General features: G+C 50.7%; 3 protein-coding genes across 10 annotated transcripts in view; 2 read left to right on the plus strand and 1 right to left on the minus strand.

The window, feature by feature from the left end:
- The window catches only part of LOC111152850 (centromere protein T), a 6,594-nt gene extending 5,036 nt beyond the window's left edge, over positions 1-1,558 (minus strand). For 4 of the 6 annotated variants that reach the window (XM_022511529.1, XM_022511528.1, XM_022511527.1 and 1 more), the window contains exon 1: positions 1,435-1,558. In XM_022511529.1, coding sequence (XP_022367237.1) covers positions 1,435-1,547 — 113 coding nt within the window. In that variant the 5' untranslated portion in view covers positions 1,548-1,558. The remainder of the gene's footprint in view (positions 1-1,434) is intronic. The other 2 variants (XM_022511526.1, XM_022511525.1) reach the window with 1 other exon arrangement.
- Positions 1,559-5,290: 3,732 nt separating this feature from the next.
- LOC111152856 (THAP domain containing 11) lies at positions 5,291-7,288 on the plus strand. The gene has a single exon (XM_022511539.1). It carries the CDS (start codon positions 5,518-5,520, stop codon positions 6,460-6,462), a length of 945 nt encoding a protein of 314 aa, XP_022367247.1. The 5' UTR covers positions 5,291-5,517; the 3' UTR covers positions 6,463-7,288.
- Positions 7,289-9,401: 2,113 nt separating this feature from the next.
- LOC111152937 (nuclear transport factor 2) overlaps positions 9,402-21,045 on the plus strand; it is a 16,025-nt gene continuing 4,381 nt past the window's right edge. Inside the window, exons 1-3 of one of the 3 annotated variants that reach the window (XM_022511682.1) lie at positions 9,402-9,614; positions 15,964-16,132; positions 19,361-19,488. In XM_022511682.1, the coding sequence (XP_022367390.1) occupies positions 19,390-19,488 (99 nt within the window). In that variant the 5' untranslated portion in view covers positions 9,402-9,614; positions 15,964-16,132; positions 19,361-19,389. Of the gene's footprint in view, positions 9,615-9,860; positions 10,082-15,963; positions 16,133-19,360; positions 19,489-21,045 lie in introns of those variants that run through there. The other 2 variants (XM_022511681.1, XM_022511683.1) reach the window with 2 other exon arrangements.

Genomic DNA, 21,045 nt, shown 5'->3' on the forward strand with positions numbered 1-21,045 from the left:
ACTGGCTCTGTTAGAAGTAACAAGAGCAGTTAGAAGAGTATTCATTCCTGGCATTAAAATAACAAGGCGGGACGCCTGGGTGGCTCAGTTGGTTAAGCAGCTGCCTTCGGCTCAGATCATGATCCCAGCGTCCTGGGATCGAGTCCCGCATCGGGCTCCTTGCTCAGCAGGGAGCCTGCTTCTCCCTTTGCCTCTGCCTGCCATTCTGTCTGCCTGCACTCTCTCTCTGACAAAAAAAAAAAAAAAAAAAAAAAAAAATTTTTTAAAAAAAAAAAATAACAAGGCAAGAAGGATATTTAAATATTTGGAAACCTTTTAAGTACTTGCCAGGGTTTCACAGCAACTTCTACATTGGTCACTCCAGCTCTAGTCTTCATTCCAGTCCCTCTCAGATTCCCAAGGCACAACTCCCACCTTATCACTTATAGGTCTAAAACCTACAGTGAGGGGCGCCTGGGTGGCTCAGTGGGTTAAAGCCTCTGCCTTCGGCTCAGGTCATGATCCCAGGGTCCTGGGATTGAGCCCCGCATCAGGCTCTCTGGCTCCGCAGGGAGCCTGCTTCCCCCTCTCTCTCCACCTGCCTCTCTGCCTATGTCTGTGAAATAAATTAAAAAAAAAAAATCTTTTAAAAAAATAAAACCTACAGTGAATAGCGTTCCAGGGGCCTATAAAAGAACTGCACTGGGGCGCCTGGGTGGCTCAGTGGGTTAAGCCTCTACCTTCGGCTCTGCTCATGATCTCAGGTTCCTGGGATCGAGCCCTGCATCCGGCTCTCTGCTCAGCGGGGAGACTGCTTCTCCCCTCCCCGCCCCTGCCTGCCTCTCTGCCTACCTGTGATCTGTCAAATAAATAAATAAAATCTTAAAAAAAAAAAAAAAAAAAAAAAAAACCAAAACTGCACTGCCCCAGTCTGGCAGATGCCAATTTCCACACCCTCTGCACCAAGAGCTCACCATAGCCCTCATCCACTGATAGATACTACCAGGAGGTCAGGCCAAATTCCCTGCTCTCTAGCAAAGCATCTATTTCCTGCCTCCAGAATTCTGCCCAGGCTGTGCTCTCTACCTCCTTTCCCATCTTCCAGCTGGGAGCTACAGGGAAAGAGAACTGAATGTGCAGGGAACGGTGGGGAACATGGAGGAAGCAGTTCAGGGAAGACGCCTGGGAAGGTGTTGCCCAGAGAACAGGACAAAAGGCCAGATTCTGAGCGCCTAGAAGCAAATACCGAAAGACGCGAGCAGAGTTGAGCTCTGTAGTCCCGAGAACTGGCAGCCTCGAGTCTCGCGGGTGGGGACACAAACAGCTAACCCGAACCCGGTAAGTCTCTCCGAGACTCAGTTTCCCTCTCCAAACAGGGTCTGCCCTGGATCCTGCTGAGGTCTGACCCCCTAATCCCTATGGCTGCTCACACGCTCGGGCAGCACCCCGTCGTACCCAACTCTAGCACTCCGGCGTCGCCGCGGGGTGCGCGTATCCGCAGTATCCAGCACGCGCCGCAAGAGCGTGCGCGTCGTAGGCTCGCTGTCGCGGTTGTAGCTCTCCGCCATCGCCTCAGCCATCCGCCTCCCAACCGCTGAGGTAGCCGAGGCCGCCGCCTTCCCGCCGCTGCATTTAAGCCAACTCTCGCGAGGCTGCCGCACGGCCTCACGGGAGTTGCAGTTCTAACCCTATGGCTCAGAGGCGCGAGGAACGTGTTGCGATGGTTGTAACCTGGTTTTGGAGGCACTTTTACTTGGGAGTGCACCTGGACAAACGTGTCAACCCGTCGAAGCCTTGGTTTCTTCATCTGTAAGTTAAGTATGATACAAACCTTATAAGGGGATTGTAGTACTTAAGTGAGATATATATTTTTAAGTGCTTACTTACTTAAGTAATCTCTACACCCAAGGTGGGACTGGAACTCACCACCCCGAGATCAAGAGTCCTTTGCACTACAGACTGCGCCAGCCAGGAGCCCCTGAGTGATATGATGTTTAACTCAATGTATGATATACAGTAAGCTCCATCCTCAGTAAGTAGCAGTCATTAGTATTAGAATGTCTTATTCCTAGCTCCCTCTGGAGTTGAGGCGGGACACCTAGCCCAGGAAAAAAATAATTTTACCCTCAATGTGACCTGGTCAGATTTGCAAATTTGCATTTGCATCTCTGCCTTGGAAGAGATCAGTCTGTGGGCCAAAGACTAGTATGCTACTTGTCATCCAGCAGAAATGTTATGATCTCCAAACATGTGCAATTTGGAGATGAATTTTGGCTTTCAAAAGTTCTGGTAACGCTAAAAACTCTTACCATATTTTCACCAAGACAGCCTCCCCATCTTTTTTAAATTTTCATGGAAACTTAATTAGAACTTGAGTTCTGAGTCTCCCATGGAGTTATCCTTTTGCTCCTAGATCAGGTGCCTATGTGTTTTACATAACTGATTACATTTTATATTTGCTACTTGTTTAAAAAAAAAAAATACTGGGTGCATGAAGTGAGGGAGGGAGGAATGAGAGACTAGCAAGAACCAGACCATGTGGTGTCTCACAGGCTCTGGAAAGGAGTTTGGACATTATTCAAAATGCAATAAACCATTGGAGGGATTTAAGCAGAGGAATCATATATATGGCGTATCATATATATATACACATATATATGTGTGTGTGTGTATATATATATATATATGGCTTATCATATATATATATGTGTGTGTATATATATGTCTATCCATATGAACAACAGATTTTGTAGGGAAGACAAGATTGGAAACAGGGAGGCATGTGACAAGGTTCTACCCATTCTCCTGAGGTGACAAGATTGAGGGTGGGTAGGGCCTTCAGGATGGGAAGAAAGCTATGCATTTTAGATGTTATAAGTGTAAAGGATTAAGTGTAGATTAGAGGTGATTTTCTTTACTGGAAGGTAGAATTTTTTTAAAAGATTTTATTTACTTGAGAGAAAGAAAGCATGAGCTAGGTGAAGGGTAGAGGGAGTAGCAGACTCCACACTGAGCAGAGACCCTGATAGGGCACTCAATCCAGGGACTCAGGGATCGTGACCTGAGGCAAAGGCAAATGCTTAACAAACTGAGCCACCTAGGTGCCCTGGAGGTAGAATTTTACTAAGCATAATCTTCACTGTGTGTACATGAAGAAATGATATAAATTTGATCTCTCATTAATATTTTTTGAGTAAGGTAGGTTTTGAGACAGGTAGGAACAGAACTCTACTGGTAATAGTAGGACGATGAAAATACAAAATAACAGATAACAATGATCTTTTGCTTAATTTTGTCTCTACTGCACACATTTTATAAACATTTAATCATATAACAAAGTGTGTATTCATGTTTTTATTGTTGTATATTCACCTAAATGAATGCACATCTTTCACCATGGACTGCATTCCTAAGTTTGAAGGGGTTCAAGCTGTGGACCTGAGCTGCATAGGCCAAGAGCAGTGCGATGTTTTCTTCTTACGGGTCTGTGAAGCCCATGCCAATAACCACAGAGCACACTGACTGTAAACAGAAAACGCAATGGTGATGTTTGGATGTAGGGACCAAATAATTCACTTCCCATTGTCCTGTACTTTTCCAAAACATTTTAAGTTTGGGATCCTTTTATAATAAAGCACTTTAAAAAAATAACAGTTAACTTGGGGTGTTGTATTTTTTTCTTTCACCAGCTTTTAAGTTGCCAGTCTTTGGCAGCTCTTCCTGCCCACGGGTCCTGTCCCTATGCTTTAATAAACCACCATTTTGCACCAAAGATGTATCAAAAATTCTTTCTTGGTCATCGACTCCGGATCTCACCCCACCGAACCTCACCTATATTCTAGAACTTCATCAATTCCAGGGTCCTGGTATCGAGCCCCGAGCCAGGCTCTCTGCTCAGCGGGAAGCCTGCTTCTCCCTCTTCCTCTGCCTGCCTCTCTGCCTACTTGTGATCTCTGTCAAATAAATAAAATCTTAAAAAAAAAATAAAATAAATTGCTGGTCTTTTTTATTTTTAGTCGAAAAAGAAATAGTATACACTAGGCTTCAATTTCATTCCCATGGTCTGTAATCAGGAGGAAAAAAAATGAGAAGGGAGAGTCTGGAGAAAGGGTGTAGAAAGGCAAGAAGTAGGAGAAAGGGGGAACTCAGCAAAGGAGGACTAGCTTGCAGGTAAATCCCTAGAACAACTGCCTGGCCTTTCCGCTTCATTTTCCACGGCCTCTCCTGCCCTTTAGAACATTTTCTCCATACAAGTGGTGGGGCTGGAGGTATCTTATTACAATACAAATTCTGTCCATCCTCTGGTTCTTCAACAGCTCCCAGTCATCTGCAGAATTAAATCCCAAATTTTTTAACTTAGCCCAGTTTGGTATCTTTCAGCGCTTCAGCTACCCCGCCAGTCCTCTTCCAGGCTTTTTTGGGGGGCCTAGCCTCGTTATTTCCTCAGGGCCAGCTACTCCCCGCTCACTCAAGCTTTTCACCATTTTTTCTTCCTTGGCTTCCGCTTCCCATTTTCTTCTCTGTCCTATTCATTAGTTTGTAGCACTTATTTCTGTGATTAGACATCCATTCGGGTGCATCTATTATCCACAAGTCCGACCCTCATCCTTCCATGTAGTCAGGCCCGGTCGGTTGAGCTTCTTCCTTCAGCAAGGTTCCCAACTCAGTGCACTGTACCCTCCACACAGTAGGCACCTTCTGGTGACTGTGTTTAGGCGAGTATATGAGTCAACTCAAGCAGCAGCTGAATTAGACGAGTCCTCAACGCAGAGAAAGGGGCTCCTGAGGTCTTTCTGGGTACTGAAGCTCAGGTCCCCCACCCAATCTCCGCGGGAATGCCATCAAGTCGCAGCCCCGAGGATTGGGGAAGCGCTTCCGGCGGTCACACAACCTCACCCAAATCCTAGTCCCCCGTAACCCAACCTCTCCCTTAGGCGGCGCTCCAGGCCGCAGTTGCCGAGCTCAGCGCACGGCATTGCGGGAGTTGTAGTTTCCGTAAGCAAAGGCCCAAGGCGCTTGCGCACTACAGAGGCGCGCACCGCGCGACCTCCCTCCCCCCAATCAGGATTCTGGGTCCTTGTGAAGGGCGGTCCAGGCGACAGCGTTCCAACTGAATACGCCTCTATAGTTGGCCGGGGATAAGCCGGGTGGTAAGAATCTGTTCTGCGTGGGCCGTCACGGTGCCCTGGAAAGCGGCCGGAATAATCACGCCCCCGCTCCGGAAGTGAGCAGCTTCTGGCGCGGTGCATTGTGGGGGGCGTAGTCCTCCTTCCCAGGCGGTCCTTCGCGGCGTCCCCGGGGCGGACTCCGGAGCGCAGGCGGGCGGCCGGGCGGGCGGCGCAGCGCGGGCCGGCGGAAAGCGTATTCTGGGCACGGGACGCCGGGCCAGGCCGGCCGCGCCGGGCGGCAGTAGTGGGAGGCCGCCTAAGGCCCCGCACGGCGCCGCCCGTCGAGTGGCGGGCGGCGGCAGACCGACCCGGCCGTCGAAGGGCTCAGGAGGCCGGTGGGCCGGGCCGAGCCGGGCCGCGCGGCGCAGCCATGCCAGGCTTTACGTGCTGCGTGCCCGGCTGCTACAACAACTCGCACCGGGACAAGGCGCTGCACTTCTACACGTTTCCCAAGGACGCTGAACTGCGGCGCCTGTGGCTCAAGAACGTGTCCCGCGCTGGCGTCAGTGGGTGCTTCTCCACCTTCCAGCCCACCACGGGCCACCGACTCTGCAGCGTCCACTTCCAGGGCGGCCGCAAGACCTACACTGTGCGCGTCCCCACCATCTTCCCGCTGCGCGGCGTCAACGAGCGCAAAGTAGCGCGCAGACCCGCTGGGGCTGCAGCCGCCCGCCGCAGGCAGCAACAGCAGCAACAACAACAGCAGCAGCAGCAGCAGCAACAGCAGCAGCAACAACAGCAGCAGCAGCAGCAGCAGCAGCAGCAGGCGTCGCCCTCAGCCTCCACTGCCCAGGCCTCCCAGCTGCAGCCGAACCTGGTGTCTGCCTCTGCTGCTGTGCTTCTCACCCTTCAGGCCGCTGTAGACAGCAGCCAGGCTCCGGGGTCTGTTCCCCCAGCGCCCACCACTCCCACCGGCGAAGACGTAAAACCTATCGACCTGACCGTGCAAGTGGAGTTCGCCGCTGCAGAGGGCGCAGCTGCCGCAGCCGCCGCGTCGGAGCTAGAGGCAGCTACGGCAGGGCTGGAGGCCGCAGAGTGCCCTATGGGCCCCCAGCTGGTGGTGGTGGGGGAAGAGGGCTTCCCTGATACTGGCTCCGACCACTCTTACTCCTTGTCGTCAGGCACCACGGAGGAGGAGCTCCTGCGCAAGCTTAATGAGCAGCGGGACATCCTGGCGCTGATGGAGGTGAAGATGAAGGAGATGAAAGGCAGCATCCGCCACCTGCGTCTCACCGAGGCCAAGCTACGAGAAGAACTCCGTGAGAAGGATCGGCTGCTTGCCATGGCTGTCATCCGAAAGAAGCACGGAATGTGAATGGGTCCGTCCCCCTTCGGCTTGCTGGACTCCTGGACCCCTCTCAGCCTACAGGGACCTTAGGCCGCTGCTGTTGAACTCCCCTATACTCCTGGGGCACTGGTTGACAGTACTGAAGCTTAGGGCAGCTGGACTCTCTTGCTGATGACCTGGCACCCTCTCTTGTTTTCTCCTGAAGCAAGGTCCTGAAGTCTGGGACCTCAGACTCTGCACAGGTGACACCAGCAATTATGACTTTGTCCCCCACTCCCCACCTCACCTCCAGTTTATGTTGCAGGTTCTGCTTAAGCAGAGGCTTCAGAACCACTGACCTTGAAAATTACCCACTCGGGATGCAGGTCGGATGCCCAAGACTATGGGTTTGGGAAGACAACTGCTTGAGGTTGGCCAGCATTGAGACGACTCTTCCGTGTGTAGTGATAAGAGATCCAAGTAACATCAGTTCTCCTTTTAGTGCTTTTCCTTCCCAGGTGCAGCCTGTGATTCTGGCGGGGACTGGCAGATCTGTGCCTCTGCCTATAAGGACCTCCCTCCCTCCCCAGGAGGCCATCTACAAGGGGATCTAGGTGACCTGCTGATGATCCAGCTTGCCAGGGACTTAGGTTTATCCTGTTATGTTTGCTACTGGTTACAAATTCTATTTTCTGTACAATTAGTCAGACTAAAGTTTTCACTGTGTTTGTTTGGCAAAACGAATTAAACAGAAAGTAAGGTTTTAATTTGAGTTTCGCCATTTTATTTTTATAAAGGCTCATTTCAGTATCCTTGAAAGGTGGGGAAATAGACCTCTAAACAAGCCTCTACCTTAGGTCTCAAGGACCAGACTGATCCTAAGACTAGAAATGCTTCAGTGACCATGTTTGTCCATAAAGGGACCCTGAGCACATGGACCCTGGCTCATAACTCACAGAGTTCCTGGCCCAGCTTACTCGGAAACTGCACCGAACAGTCCCAGTTTGCTGTGAGTTAGGAGAAGGAGCAACTGAGAACTAAACCAAATTGTGACTGCTCACTTCTCTGAGGGTTTTGAATTCCTCATGAATTTTCAGCTGCGGTTGAATTTCACTCACCATTTTAGTCCTGGTACAGTGGCACACATGGGCTGGCAGTTACTTAGGATCACAGCTGAAAGTAGCCATGCTTCCTGCACACATAAGAACTCTTGTATAGATACCTTGGCCTTGGTACGTTTTCGTTGTGGAGAAGTTGGGATTTGTGATCCATTGATTCATTTCTTGCCTGTTTCTATGCTTTTAGATAAGGTAGGGGTGAGGTGACATTTTTATCTCTAATAAATTTAGATTTATTAGACTAATAATTTAGCTCAAAGTCAATGGGGGAAAGGCAAGCCTGTAAGTCTAGCCCTATTTACTATGGGTGTTCAGGCACAAATGGACACTTCCTGGGCTCCATAAAACATGACTCCCTTCTCTCTTACTTTAGAAAAAGCCACTTCCCAGGGGGCTTTCCCTGTATCTGTGAACGGAAATAACAAATGTTTCTCTAGTCTCTGCTCTTCTCTTGGCCCCTTGGCACTGACTTGAGAAGTCTCTGGTGGGGAAATGGGGTGGAGTATAGGTTGTACAGGTGCCTGATTGGGGAAGGAATTGGATCTCTGCCTTCCTAGCATTAGTTCTGGCTTATCATAGTAATGTGGTGGAAGCACAGCATTGCCCTTCCAGGCCAGCTAGGACTGAAGCCCTTTGTGAGCAGCCATTGAACCACTCTCCCACGTCCCCACTCTCCACTAGGAGTGAGGGCTTTCTCAGGCTCAGCCTATGCCGTTAAGCGTATCCTAGCTCCTGTTTGTTGAAGGCACACTGTTTCTGCGTTGTCTCACTTGGACCTCTCAGCAGCACTCCTAGGACAGGTGAAGGCCAGGCTCTGGCCAAGACTCTTGGTGTCTGGAGGTTATTTGCATAGTCTATCCAGAGTTTTCCCTTCTAGGGTGTGGGGGAATGACAGAACAAGGGAGGTCCCAGATGCACCACCAAGAGTTCTCACTGGCTAACTAATAAGCATCGAATCAGGCAAAGTAGTGCAGACCTGGTCTTACCAGCCGTCCCCAGCAAGTGAACGTTGTATGTGTGTGTATATTGGTGAAGGTGCAAAACTTACGGAAGAACAGGAATACTGAGATTTCTGGCCAGAAGGGAAAGCATGGAGCTGCCAGGATATTTCCCTTACCTGTGGTCCACCTGGGTTAGCTACAGAGCATTTCCCCAACAGGCCTGACTTAAACACAGGCCTTACTTCGAATGTTTGTAATGCCCAGGAAACGATGGAAATGGGATTATTGACAATCTGGTCGCTTAAATCACGGGGAAAGTTTGGGTGAGCCAGTTCGCTTTTCTTGTTAATAAAAATGAAACTCTTAGCTGCCTTGCCTGCTGTAAAAACAAACAACAAACAAACAAAAAAACCCCAACTTGGAATGTTTTGGAGACCCCAACTGGTACAAGTGTAAGAGTAATCATGTCTCCAGCTGAGTCCGACTTGAGCACTTGAGTCTCCAGCCCAAAGGAAAGCCTCGACTGCTCGAAATCAGGTTTGGGCCTGGTAGGGCGCATGAATGCTGGGACAGCGACACTACGGGTTCCGCCCTGGCTGACTTTAGAGCACCGCTCGGAAGAGTCGAAGGGCCAGAGGTGGGAGGGGTGGCTAGAGGACCAAATGGGAGGAGAGTTCCGGAGCGGAAACAGCCCAGGGGCCCCGGGAGGGGCGGCTGGGCCTGCTTGGGGCCAGGCGGGACTCCCACGGAGGCGGGGCCTGCTTCAAACCACAGCGCAACCTGGGCGGGGCCGGACCAGCTGGGACCTGGAGACAACCAAGCCCTGACCCTTGCCTGGCGCCAACCTCGGGTGTTCCAGAGGCTTCCGCTAGACCACAATTCTCAGGGGCTCGCCCTGGCAGCCTCCCTCCCCGGCTTAGCCTCACCTCCCGCTCTGCGGGCCGTGGCTGGTCCTCGGCGCATAGCACACCGGGAACTGTAGTTTTCTCCTGGCACACTAATGCCAGAAAGGAGCTCTGGGAGACTGCGTTTCCCAGAGTGCAGCGGGGTGGCGAGGGAAGGCAGGGGGGAAGGGACAGTTGGTCGCAGACCGCGCTGGGTTGCCGCTGCCGCCGCTGCCGCCATCGTGCCAGCCCCTCGGGTGAGTGTCGGGGCTAGCGCGCCGGGGCGGGGGCTGGGCCGCTGGAGCCGCGCTCTGGGCCGCTCGGAACCTCCGCTGCCAGTCTCCGGGCGCTCCCCCCCCCCACCGGCGGCCCGAAGCCGCGCGGGGACGGGGCCATGTGTCGCGCGCGGCTCCGCCTCCCGCCGGTCCTCTGAGGCGGCGGCCGGGGGGAACAGAGAGAGACAGCCAGGCGCCTATCCGGCCGTATCGTGTCCATGGCGGGTGCAGCGGACTGCGCGGCGGCCGGGCCTTTTTTTCTCTGGTCCAGACCAACCCAGATGGGGCTCTCCGGGCCCCGCCCCGTCTGGCCTAGCCCGGCCTGCCCGAGTCCCACAAGCTCTGCAGGCAGGCTAGCGGGACGACCCCAGCCCCACGTCCTGCCACCCGCCAGCGAAGGATCCGGGGATGGGCAAGCGCCACCCGGCCCGCTCCGGAGTCAGCATTGGGTAAGGGCGCTTTCCTGCCGCAGCCCGGGATTAGGACTCTCACCCGGTTCCCGAGCATAGACGGGCTAGGATGTAGGTGAACTCTCCCCTGCTTGTCTGCCCGTTGGGAGTGCACAAAACCTAACTCCCACTCTGGAATTGATGCGTGGGTTCCTGCGTGGAGGGCAGGTCAGGGAATCTGGGGCGGGAGGGGGCTTCCACATGGGACTTCACCCCCCGGCAGCCTTGGAGGATCTGGCCTGATGCGATGAGCTGCTCCGGCCTGGTAGGCTCAGACCCCGCCCTTCTACTGGGGACCAGGCCCCAACTGTGGGTAGGTTGGCCGGCCCATTTAGTGGAGGAGGGGAGAAAAGAAGCCACGGAGGTGAGGTTGGATGTGTGAGCCCCCGACATGTTATTAGACCCCAGGGGTAGCTTAATCCTCACATCTGTCCTTCCCAGAGTCATCTGCCCTCCTCCCACAGAGGAGAATGATTCCAGGAGAATGGTGGTGACAGGGTGGGTTTTAGTGGAGGGAAAAGTAGAGGAGAAAGTAGAATCCAGTCCTGAAGACCATGAGCCCAGTGCCAAACGAGAGACTGGATTGGAAGCTACATCAATGGTGTGCACATTTGGGCTGTGGGGCTCAGATTCAGACTCTGTGGGGCCCTCCTGAAGCTTGGGTGGGAGAACTAGAGCTGAGAGCTGTAGAAAGTCAGACTCCCCTCACTTGCTCACTTCCTGCTAGCTGGAGTAACCTGTGTACAGGCAGGAGGCTGCTTGAGCCTTGGGAAGTTGCCTTCAGTGATTATTCCAGCTACCCCTGTGAGTCCTGAGAGAAGTATCTAGCCTTAAAATAGTCTTCTGATGGGCTTTATAAAGGCATTTCTGATTGACCGATGATGTATTAAGGGACCAGTCCAGAGAGAACCTTGGGATTTGGGGAAGAAACAGCTTGTGGAGCCTTGATTTCTCTGACCCAGTATAGCTTCTGAGCCATAATTCTTGCAAAGATTAACACAGCAGCTAGAACTCTGCAGGCCTGGCCTCAGCACCAAGCAGGTCTCCTAGGAAAGTTGGGTTAGGCCCATGAGGCAGAAAGCCGCCACCCCTGGACTTTTTTTTCCTTGAGTATTTCCCCAGGTGATGTTTTTCTGGTCTTCGGGCTCTAGCCTTTGGAAATTTTCTTTTTCCTGCTTTGGTCATTCTCTCTGGTTAAGGAGGACAGGCAAAGATCTGTCCAGACCTCCTAACCAGCACTTCCCTTCTCTCTAACCTCAAAACCTCCTGTCCACCTCCTGGCCAGTAAGCACATGGAAGTCAGGTTCATTCAGCAGGCTTGGAAGGGTCTGGTTTGCTAGTGCAAATGGGCAACAAGGAAGGACTGCCCGCAGAACATACACAGGATCCCTGTGATAGAATCTCTTAGTACTAGAAGCAGTTGTTTAAGGATCCTCTCTAGATTGTCAGGATTGGTTCTGTCTAGGACACAGGTTTCAGGTGAGCTAGACTTATTTCTGTGGATTAGTTTGCATATTCTACGGCCTTAGGTGACTTGATGACAATGGTTTCCTTCAAGGTCAAAAAGATACTTTTCCTTCTTGATACTGTTCCTTCACCGCTGGCAGCAGCATCGAGAGTAGGAGGAATTCTGGTCTCTTCCTCTCATTCCAACCCTAGAAGTTTTCTATAACTTCTGTGTCTGGGCTTAGCTAGCCATTGGTTGGCATCCTGACCCCCAGAAGTCCTTGACCTTTCTGGAACTTGGCAGGCCATCTGTATCTCAGAGATAAGAGGAGAGTCCTGAGGTTCTTCAGAATCCATCTGCATCTTCTATTCGGGTAGGCTGACTTAGAAGTGGGGCCTGGCATGGGGGAGTCAAAATGTGGCTGTATAAGCATGGCAGGGTGTGAGGGTGCCTGCGTTCTCTGCTCAAAACTAGGACCTTTAGTGACATGGAGTGTACTTCTCCTCTTCAAGCCACATCTCACTTTATTCTGCTGTCTTTGCAGTTGGTGGGTTGGGGTGGCATGAGTGGTTTAAGAATGACCAGAATTCTCAAATTATAGAATTGCAAAGCACTTGTATAAAAGAAATTCTGGGCTTCCCTTACTGGGGCATTAGTATCTTAATAGGAATTTTTTTTTTCTTTTCCTTTCTCACCGATGATTAGTATTATTCAGCAACCATTCTTTGGGCCTTTTGTGTGTTAGGCTCTGGGCTGAGGCTGAAGGTAGAAAAATGAATCCTACCCAGTCCTGGTGCTGGGGAAAGGAGTAATGTTGTTACGTGCTTAGGGCTGAGTTGAAGGGACCTACAGGGGCTCTTGGTCCTGTGCAGAAGAGGGGGCTTTGCATTGATTAGAGCACTGAAGAAGAAAGGTTGTTAGCGATCCTTTAAAAATCTTTAAAAAAAGAAAAAAGTTGAGCAGGATTTCTAATGGACTTGGGTTGAGTTGAACCTCCTCATGGAGATTTTTGGCTTTTCAGGGTTTTTTTAATTTAATTTTTTCTTTTTTTTTAAGATTTTATTTTGTTTTGTTTTAAAGATTTTATTTATTTATTTATTTGACAGAGAAAGAGAGAAGAAGCATGGGGAGCCTCAGAGGGAAAGATAAAAGCAGGCTCCCTGCTGAGTAGGGAGCCCCATTCAGGACTTGATTCCAGAACCCTGAGGTCATGACATGAGCCAAAGGCAGATGCTTAACCAAATGAGCCACTCACATGTCCCTAAAGGAATTTTTATATGTTAAAGTAGACTTACAGGATCCTGGGGGTCGGGCTAAGATTGCTTTTTGTGCTCAGCAGAGTATTAATATTAAGTCCTTATATGTTGCTGGTATCTACTATGTGCCAGCTCCCTAAGCCCTGAGACTAGAGAGGGGACTATCCCAGAGGAGGAGAACCTCCCCCTCATGAGGCAGGTGTATTTGATGTGCCTGGGAACTTCAGTAGACTGGGAAAATTATGGAATGATTTTTTTCTTTAAGCCTTGCATACTTCATCAGAGCCCCTGGGTCTTACCAGGGCAGAGACTGCTGCCCCCTGGGAGTGATGTCTGTGTGTAGAGACATTGGTTCCATTGGCAGAGGTGGTTTCAGTCCTAGGTGAATGCAAGTTCTCACTTGGTGTAGTCCTATTTTGATCTGCTGAGCATGCACTCAGGCTTTCTCTCCTGAGAGGTATAGAACTTGCTGATTTCAGAGGGCAAGAAAAAGGCCAAGGCTCCATTCCTCACCGTCTCCTTTGTTACCTCTGTACTTTCTGCTACTTGACATTGGCTCTCAGCTGTTCTAATCCAGGCCATTTTAGTGGACGTTTTAATGCTGGCTATGCTAGTGACCTTGCATCGTCTTGAATTCTTAACCTCTTGGAATTTTGGTTTCCTTGTCTAGAAAATGATGAGACTCATACTAGCTTTACAGCTGTGAGGCTCAAATGAGAGCACACTTGTGACTGTTTGGCTTACAGAGAAGGCGTTCCATTTAGCACCCTCGGGACTCCATGTGCATCCCTTTATTCCTCTGCTCACCTCAGTCTGGGAGTGTCAGGACAGTGTTCGCCAGGCATGGTCGTAGCAGACCACGAGGATGGTCACATAGGAGCTTCAGGCCCAACTGGAGAGCCAAGTCCATATATACCTGATCTGCAATTTCATACCCTGGGGTTTAGTTCATGGATGGGAGCTGTCTAGGATGGGGGCCCAGAGATCTCTGAGTGACGTGGGGAAAGGGAGGCTACTCAGGGACTAAGTACAGAGCAGAAAGACCAGAATGCAGGTCTCAGGTTTCACCAGGGCAGCCCTAAAGCTCTGGATTCCTCCTCTAGGCAGAAGAGAAGGAAAAGCCTCTCAGGGTGCTGGGGGCACCTAGGCCTTGGTTCTGCCCCAGGGAAGTGTTCTGTCACGGCCAGCCATTCAGGCACCAGACCTTGGCTGATTGCTCTCCAGACTTCAGGCGGGAGAGTGATGGACTAGGCAGTTACCAGTCTTCTGTCGGGGCCGCTCTATGATGTGGTATCCTTGCAGGAAGCTGAGGTAACCACCTTTTTTCTAGTTCTTGACCTGGGGCTTCACTTAGGACTTGACTGACTCCTTGTAGCTGGGTCTTGCTCTGTACTCTCAGTTGATTACTCCCAGTATCCCCACAATTACTGGTGGGGAGATAGGGTCAGTGGGTCATACAGTGAGGGAGAGGAGGAGTAGGCTAGACTCCTGACCTTGAGGCTGTGGTTGTGTGCCTGCTGTTGAGCCACAGCTGTGTCTCAGGTGACCAGAGCTTTGCAAATGGGGGGTGGGTGGGCCAAGCCCCACTTGCCACACCCTCAGACAGACAGATGATTGGTGACAAAGGGTTGTTTCCTGATGACTTGGACAGAAGGTCTAGTTGGAGGGGAAGTGGGTCACTTGGCCACTTAAATTCAGCAGGGTTTGTCCAGAAATCACTCCTCCAGAGAAGCAGGGCTGGGCCAGGTACCATGGGAACAGGGCTGCCTAGGTCAGGGAGAGAGATCATAAATGGATACATTAAGTGTGACTATTTCATGCAATGATAAGTGGTAAGAAAACAAAACAAGATGGTGAAATGAGTAGCTGGGCAATTACTCTAGACTGAGTCTGAGTGGTCAGAGAAGGTGTCTGTGAGGAAGTGACATTTGAGCTGACACTATGTGACAAGGAGCCAGATTCTTGAAGATCCAGGGAGAATAGTAATCCAGGTAGAAGGATAGATAGTTGCAAAGCTCTTGGGTGAGAACAGGCTCAGCATGTTCCAGAAACAGGGAAATACCTGACTGTAGAGGAGGGGAGAGAGCAGGTGGCAGGAGATGAGGTTGGACAGCCAGGAGGGCAGGTCACCCTGGGAGCCTTGAAGGCAGGCTAAGTGGTTTAGACTTGTGAGGGAGAATAGAAAGGGAAGTCACTGTGAACATTTGAGGGCCATAGGACGCATGAGGATAACTAACAGCCATGGTTGATGCCGATTTCAGGGATCCCACTAGAAGTTCAGCATGTCTGCTGGCATTCCCTGCGGGCCTTGGTGATGGGTACTCGAAAAAAGACAAGCATGGGTCTTCCTGTGTATCTGTTTGGAGTTTGTGGCATCTTCTACCCTATCATTTCCTGCCCCCATCCCTGCCCCAGGCCTAGCTAGGCTAGGATCTATCTCTGATTTGCTGAGATGGTAGAACTGAGCTGTGACTTTGCGGGTTTGGGAAAACTGTGAGATCATCCCCCATGAAACGCCCATTGTTGAGTTTGGTGTGGAAATCTGCCCCGTGCCTTTGTTTGGAGGCAGAAGCCCTGGTTCAGTCCTATCTTGCCCCTCTCTGAGAAAGTCAAGGTTAGAGGTCAGGGCTTCAGCCTTATTTGCCCAGGAGCACTTCTCTCACCTGCGTGTTTGATCGTGTTTGCTCGTTTTTTATCTCTGCCCTATTGTCTCTGGGGGGGCTTGGCCCGGGAGTCAGCCAGACCTGGTTCCATCTAGTTCCACCATCCATTAGGCTCATGGCCTTGAGTGAGTTAGCTAACCTTTTCTAAGCTTCATTTTGCTTAAGTGTAATGTGGGAGTTGAGTCACAGGGTATTAGGAGCAAATGCTCATAAAGCTCTTAGCACATTTCTGTGTCTGGTACACATTAGGGAAAATCACATGTTATCAGCTGGACACTGCTATTTAAGTTTTGTCACTGGGAAACACCCAAAATTTGAGGATAAAAATTAAAATTTTCTGTTGTCTAATGGGCTCTTCTGGGCAAGAGGTTTTAACCTGGGGTCTATGGCTGAATCTCAGGGAGTGTGAACAACTTGAAATTATTCACAAGGCTGGGTCATCTCTACCATTGTGCAAATTTATTGGGAGAGGGCCACAGTTTTTGAGACATTCTTAGAGGGTCTTTGCACCCACAGAGACCTAAAGGTCAGTGAAGGCTGATGCTCAGTGGGCGAGAGGTCATCAAGGTCATTTCTGCTCCTCGAGGAGCCTGGCCTCAGTCAGCCTGCGGACTGTTGGGGTGAAGCAGGAGATGGCGTGGTCAGCGGCCCTCTTGGAAGAACTGTAGGAGAAGCCGTCATGAAGGTCAGTCCCCAATCTGATGTGAGGCTGCTCTAAGCCTTGGCATTTTTCTTTTCAGACTGTTCTTTCTGCAGTATATGTATTAGAAGCAAGGTCAGGGCTTGCTGGCCATCCTGGGGAGCATCCTCCCAGCCTGACCCAGACCCCTTCCTGTGTTGCATGGGGATGGATAGGGGGCGCATTGCTCCCTACTTCTTTTTCTGGATGCAGGAATACTGCCTCCTAGCCATGAGTTGAAAGCTTGTGGGAAATTTGGAGTCAGAAACGAAATCCTATCGTTTGCTGATCCACTTTCTGTGCTGGTGTGGCAACAACCACACTGGAACCCTCTTAGCCCAGAGCTACAGTGTTTCGGCAGAGGAATGGGCCCTGGCTGTGTTGATAACAGTGTTGCACATGGGGTTGGGGGTCAACATTTAGTCTGGGAGGGAGGACCCAAACAGATGGAGTCTGAACAGTGAACTGAAGGAAGAGCAGGAACTAATCAGGCAGATGTGGGGTGGGAGGACATCCCAGCGGGGGATGCATGGGGTGGGGGTGGGGCAAAAACCAGTAAGCACGCGCACAGAGAGGTCTGGTCATTTGTGTGTGGAGCTGGATGAAGGTAGGAGAGAATGGTAGGGACACAGGGATGGGTGTGGAAGGCCACCTGTGGAGGAGCTTCAGGGTTTAATCCAGAAGTGAGGCTGTTGTAGAAAAGGGATATGGCCAGCTTTGTTGTTTAGAGCTTGGGGACAAAGTTAGCAGGAAGAAAGCCCTGGCTTCAACCAGGGAACCCAGTGTCAGTTGGGCTTGGGGCAAGACAGATTGCTGAACCTCAGTTTTCCTATCTGTAAAGTGGGATCTGACCACGTGGCTGTCATGATTACTACATGGAAATAAACACAACAGGGTCAAACAGGCCAACAGGTTGGTATTGACTTCAGGGACCCTACTTGGAAAAGTCCTCAAACCATATGGTTTTGAAGGTTCCTTTTCACACTTTCTGGGAGCCTGAGCGGTCTCATTCCTTAGAAGAGCTCACTTTGCCCTGTTCTGCCCCATCAGACCAGAGTGCCCTCCTGTCCCTTTAGTCCTCCACCCTCTTCACTCCACCACTACTTCTGCCAGGTAGTTTTCGTATTGACAAGTTATCACACCTTAAGAACAATATTGAAAAAGAAAGAAACACCCCCGCATTTCCTCTACATCACTCTCCTACCACATGGCACCACTTTTCTTGTCTTTGGATCTGCTTTTATTTAGCCTTTTTTCCTGCCACACTTCATCTCCAGCTTCCTGGTTTCCTGCCCTTACCTCTTTTCATATGCCCAGACACTTGCTTATGCTTTTTCTTTCAATCAGCCATGTACTCTTTCTCCAAGACCTCTCTTGAGGGCTACCCCATCTTGGTGAGTGAGCAATGGCCCTCATCCATTCCTCCAGCTTTCCTTTTGCCCCAGAGCTCTTCAGGACTGAGTCAGACATCTTGGGGTAAGATACTGTAGTGCTGGGCCACAGTGAGTGAGCCAAACATAGTGAATACTAGGGTAGAAGGGCTAGAGGTTTGAGATACGGCAGAGAGATTGGGGGGTGGGTATAGCCACAGTCTGACCCCTTGGAAATGTGACCAAGACAGCAGCTGAGACTAGCTGTTGATCCTATGCTTTTCCCACTTGTTAATTTGTTTCTTGGCAGAGGATAAACTGGGACACACCTTGTGTTCCTGTGTAGCAGGCGTGGCCAGGTCCAGGCTTTCTCTTCTACTTGTTTTAGACTTTCCTGGACATTTCTTAGTCATCCCAGCACTGAGCTCCTATTTTTAGTGCCACCACCTCCTATGGGACCTAAAATAAAGTTGGCTCATCTTCCTGGCCCCTCATTGGCTGGAGTTTTGGTCATAGGCTAGGAAATTGGCTAGATTGGGAATAAGCCACTGCCCCCGTACACTATCCATCCCAGCTGGCTCCTCTGGCGTTGGGTGAGGTCATAGGGACTGGAACGAACTAGCAGGTTCCCTTAGTGAGGCTTTGCAACCACTGGCAACATCAGGGCTCCATCCCCTTGGAGTGGAGGAAGGTGAGGCCCTTCTTACGGCAGTTACTTCGATCAGATTCCACCACAGTTAATCGTCATCTGGCAGGGTCGAACCCAGCTCCTCACCTCTTTGGTTTAGAGTCCTGTTACCAGGAGATGGGGAGATAGTCCCAACTCTAGAACAATGGACAAGTCTGGTATCATGGGATTCTTCAGTGAGATGTGGCCTTCCTATGCCAGGCTAACAAAGCCAGAGTGCCTCTCATCTGGGGCTTGAGTTTGCCATCTAGCACCCTCAGAGCTGTGATGTTTGTAGCTATGAGGAGGTCTCCCTTCCTCCTTTAGAGACCAGAGAGGAGCAGCCCCTTCCAGCAGAGACAGTGCTGGGATGAGGAGTATGAAGAGATGACATGTTTCCTCCTACAGCCTCCATTTCCGCTCCCAACACCCCTCTGATCTTTTGAACTCAGAGCCACAGCTCTGAAGTGGGTAGGGATAACTCTCTGTCCATGAAGATAGGAAGAGATTTACCCATGCTCAAAGAAGCAAACTGCTCCCAAGACGAAAATGGAGGGTCACTTGCTGTTTTGTTGCAAGTGGGGCGTTGAGGAGCCATCTCCGCCTCTTTCACTGGGTCTTCCTCCACCTGCCAGTACAGCCCTGGGGTGGTGCTGATGGGACTGAGGACTGCAAACAGAAGACACTCCACACAGAGACATCTAGTTTCTGACCTGCAAAGTGGGAAGAATGACAGTAACTCTGGCCTTGAAGGTTGTTGAGAAGATCAAATGAAAAGATGTGGGAGAGCGATGTGGTTAGCTTCCCCTTAAAAGCCAGGCGCCTCCCGGTCCCACTCCCCCCACCCCTGCCATTAGGCATTGAAGGGCTTGCTCTGACTTTTCTTTGTCTTGGCTCCACCCTCAGCTCCCATCCTATATGCTTCATATCCGCATCACCTCTTTGTTTCATCATCCAGAGCTCCTCAGAGGAGGGGCTGAGTGTGGTCCACCTCTGGGCTCCCTGCGCTGGTCTGTGTTGGGAGGGGTCTCCTACCAGTTCGCCAGGGCTTCTCTGTTTCTTGGGAATACAGACCTCAGCAAAGGACTTTCTGCTCAAGGAGGGCAGGAGGGGTGGGGGTCAGTGAGGAAATAGCAACTGGCCAGCTCCCGCTCCCTTGGTACCAACACTTCCCGCTCTGTCTCGCTGGTCTTGCAGGTCTCAACGAGGCCGGGTGACGCTCCAGAATGGGAGACAAGCCAATTTGGGAGCAGATTGGATCCAGCTTCATTCAACATTACTACCAGTTATTTGATAACGACAGAACCCAACTAGGCGCAATTTATGTAAGTCTTCAGCTCTAGGGCCTGAATGGGACTCCACGGGATCAATTCAGATATTGGGCTAGCCTATCCAGTTCACACATTCTAGCAGCCCTCACTGGATTCGGCTATACCTTTCTATTTGAGTTTCTGTCCATGGGATAGGGGGCCTGAGGCCTAGCCCAACTACCCGGTCTGCACATTCCTTTCTGTCATCTTCCGTAAGAGTAAGGGTCCAAGTATCCTTGGCAGGGTGTTCAGGGCTTGCCATTCCATGGTCCCGGGAATGCCTCTGGTTCCAGATTGGACAGCAGCAGGCAGATGCGAGGGCTCATGGTGCTCTCTGGAGGCGGCAGCTATGAGCATCATAAGTGCAGAGCTGTCTCCTGGAGGCCCTAAGTCTAGTTTCCTATGCTCATGGTAAACAAATGAGGTTATCCTGGGGAGGCTGGTGTGTCTTTTTTTTTTTTTTTTTAAGATTTTATTTATTTATTTCAGAGAGACGTCACGAGTCGGGGTGGGGAGCAGCAGAGGGAGAGGAAGAAGCAGACTTCTCACTGATCAGGGAGCCTGACTCAGAGCTCGATCCTAGGACCCCAAGATTGTGACCTGAGCTGAAGGCAGACACTTAACTGACTGAGCTACCTAGGGGGCTGAGGGAGGCTCATGTGTCTTTCAAGAAACCCTTCTAGGCAGGCATTGTTTGGTGCTATTTTAATGATGTTCGTATACACCAAGCACTATTTGTATCTGACCTGCCAAGACTCAGTCACAGAAGTGTTATGGATCGGGCCATGCCTAGCAGGTCTGCGCAGAATGGAAGTGATAGGAGTCATCTAGGATGGCCTCAGAGCCTGACTGTGGGTAAAGCACTCCGTATCTCTCTAGAAAGTGAGGGTCACCTGTGAAAAAAAAAAAGGATTTTACCAGTGGAAGGTCAAATTCAGCACATGTATTATTTGGTTGTCATTGTAGATAGAGAATTTTTAAAACTTGAACTGACCTGACCCTGGGATCCTGACATTTCTGCCTCAATGCTTCTCAAAATCAATTAAAGCAGTCCTGACCCAGAGAAGAGAGTCAGCAAAGTCCTAAAGGAGTGCTTTATCTTTGTTCTTTCCTTTTTTTTTTTTTTTTTTTTAAGATTTTATTTATTTGACAGAGAGATAGAGTACAGGGGAAGTAGCAGGCAGAGGGAGAGGGAGAAGCAGGCTTCCTGCTGAGGAGGGAGCCCGATGCTGGGCTTGATCCCAGGACTCTGAGGTTATGACCTGAACTGAAGGCACATACTTAACTGAGTGAACCACCTAGGTGCCCTTATCTGTGTCATTTCATATAATCCTCAGCACGTGTCCCCTTTAAAGATCAGGAAATGGGTGCCTGGGTAACTCATTCAGTTAAGCGTCTTCCTTTGGCTTGGGTCCTGATCTTGGCATCCTGGGATTGAGCCCCGCATTGGTCTCCCTGTTCAATGGGGAGTCTGCTTCTCCCCCTCCCTATACCCCTCCCCGCAGTCCCACTTGTGTGCTCTGTCTCTCTTTCAAATAAATAAAATCTTTAAAAATATATAAATAGGGGGGG

This window comes from Enhydra lutris, unplaced genomic scaffold (genome assembly GCF_002288905.1).
Source record: "Enhydra lutris kenyoni isolate GAN:26980312 unplaced genomic scaffold, ASM228890v2 scaffoldscaffold30, whole genome shotgun sequence".
NCBI lineage: Eukaryota > Metazoa > Chordata > Mammalia > Carnivora > Mustelidae > Enhydra > Enhydra lutris.

Bases quoted from the DNA above. Each gene is read 5' to 3' on its own strand.
- LOC111152856 (XM_022511539.1), top strand. From the start codon at position 5,518: ATGCCAGGCTTTACGTGCTGCGTGCCCGGCTGCTACAACAACTCGCAC.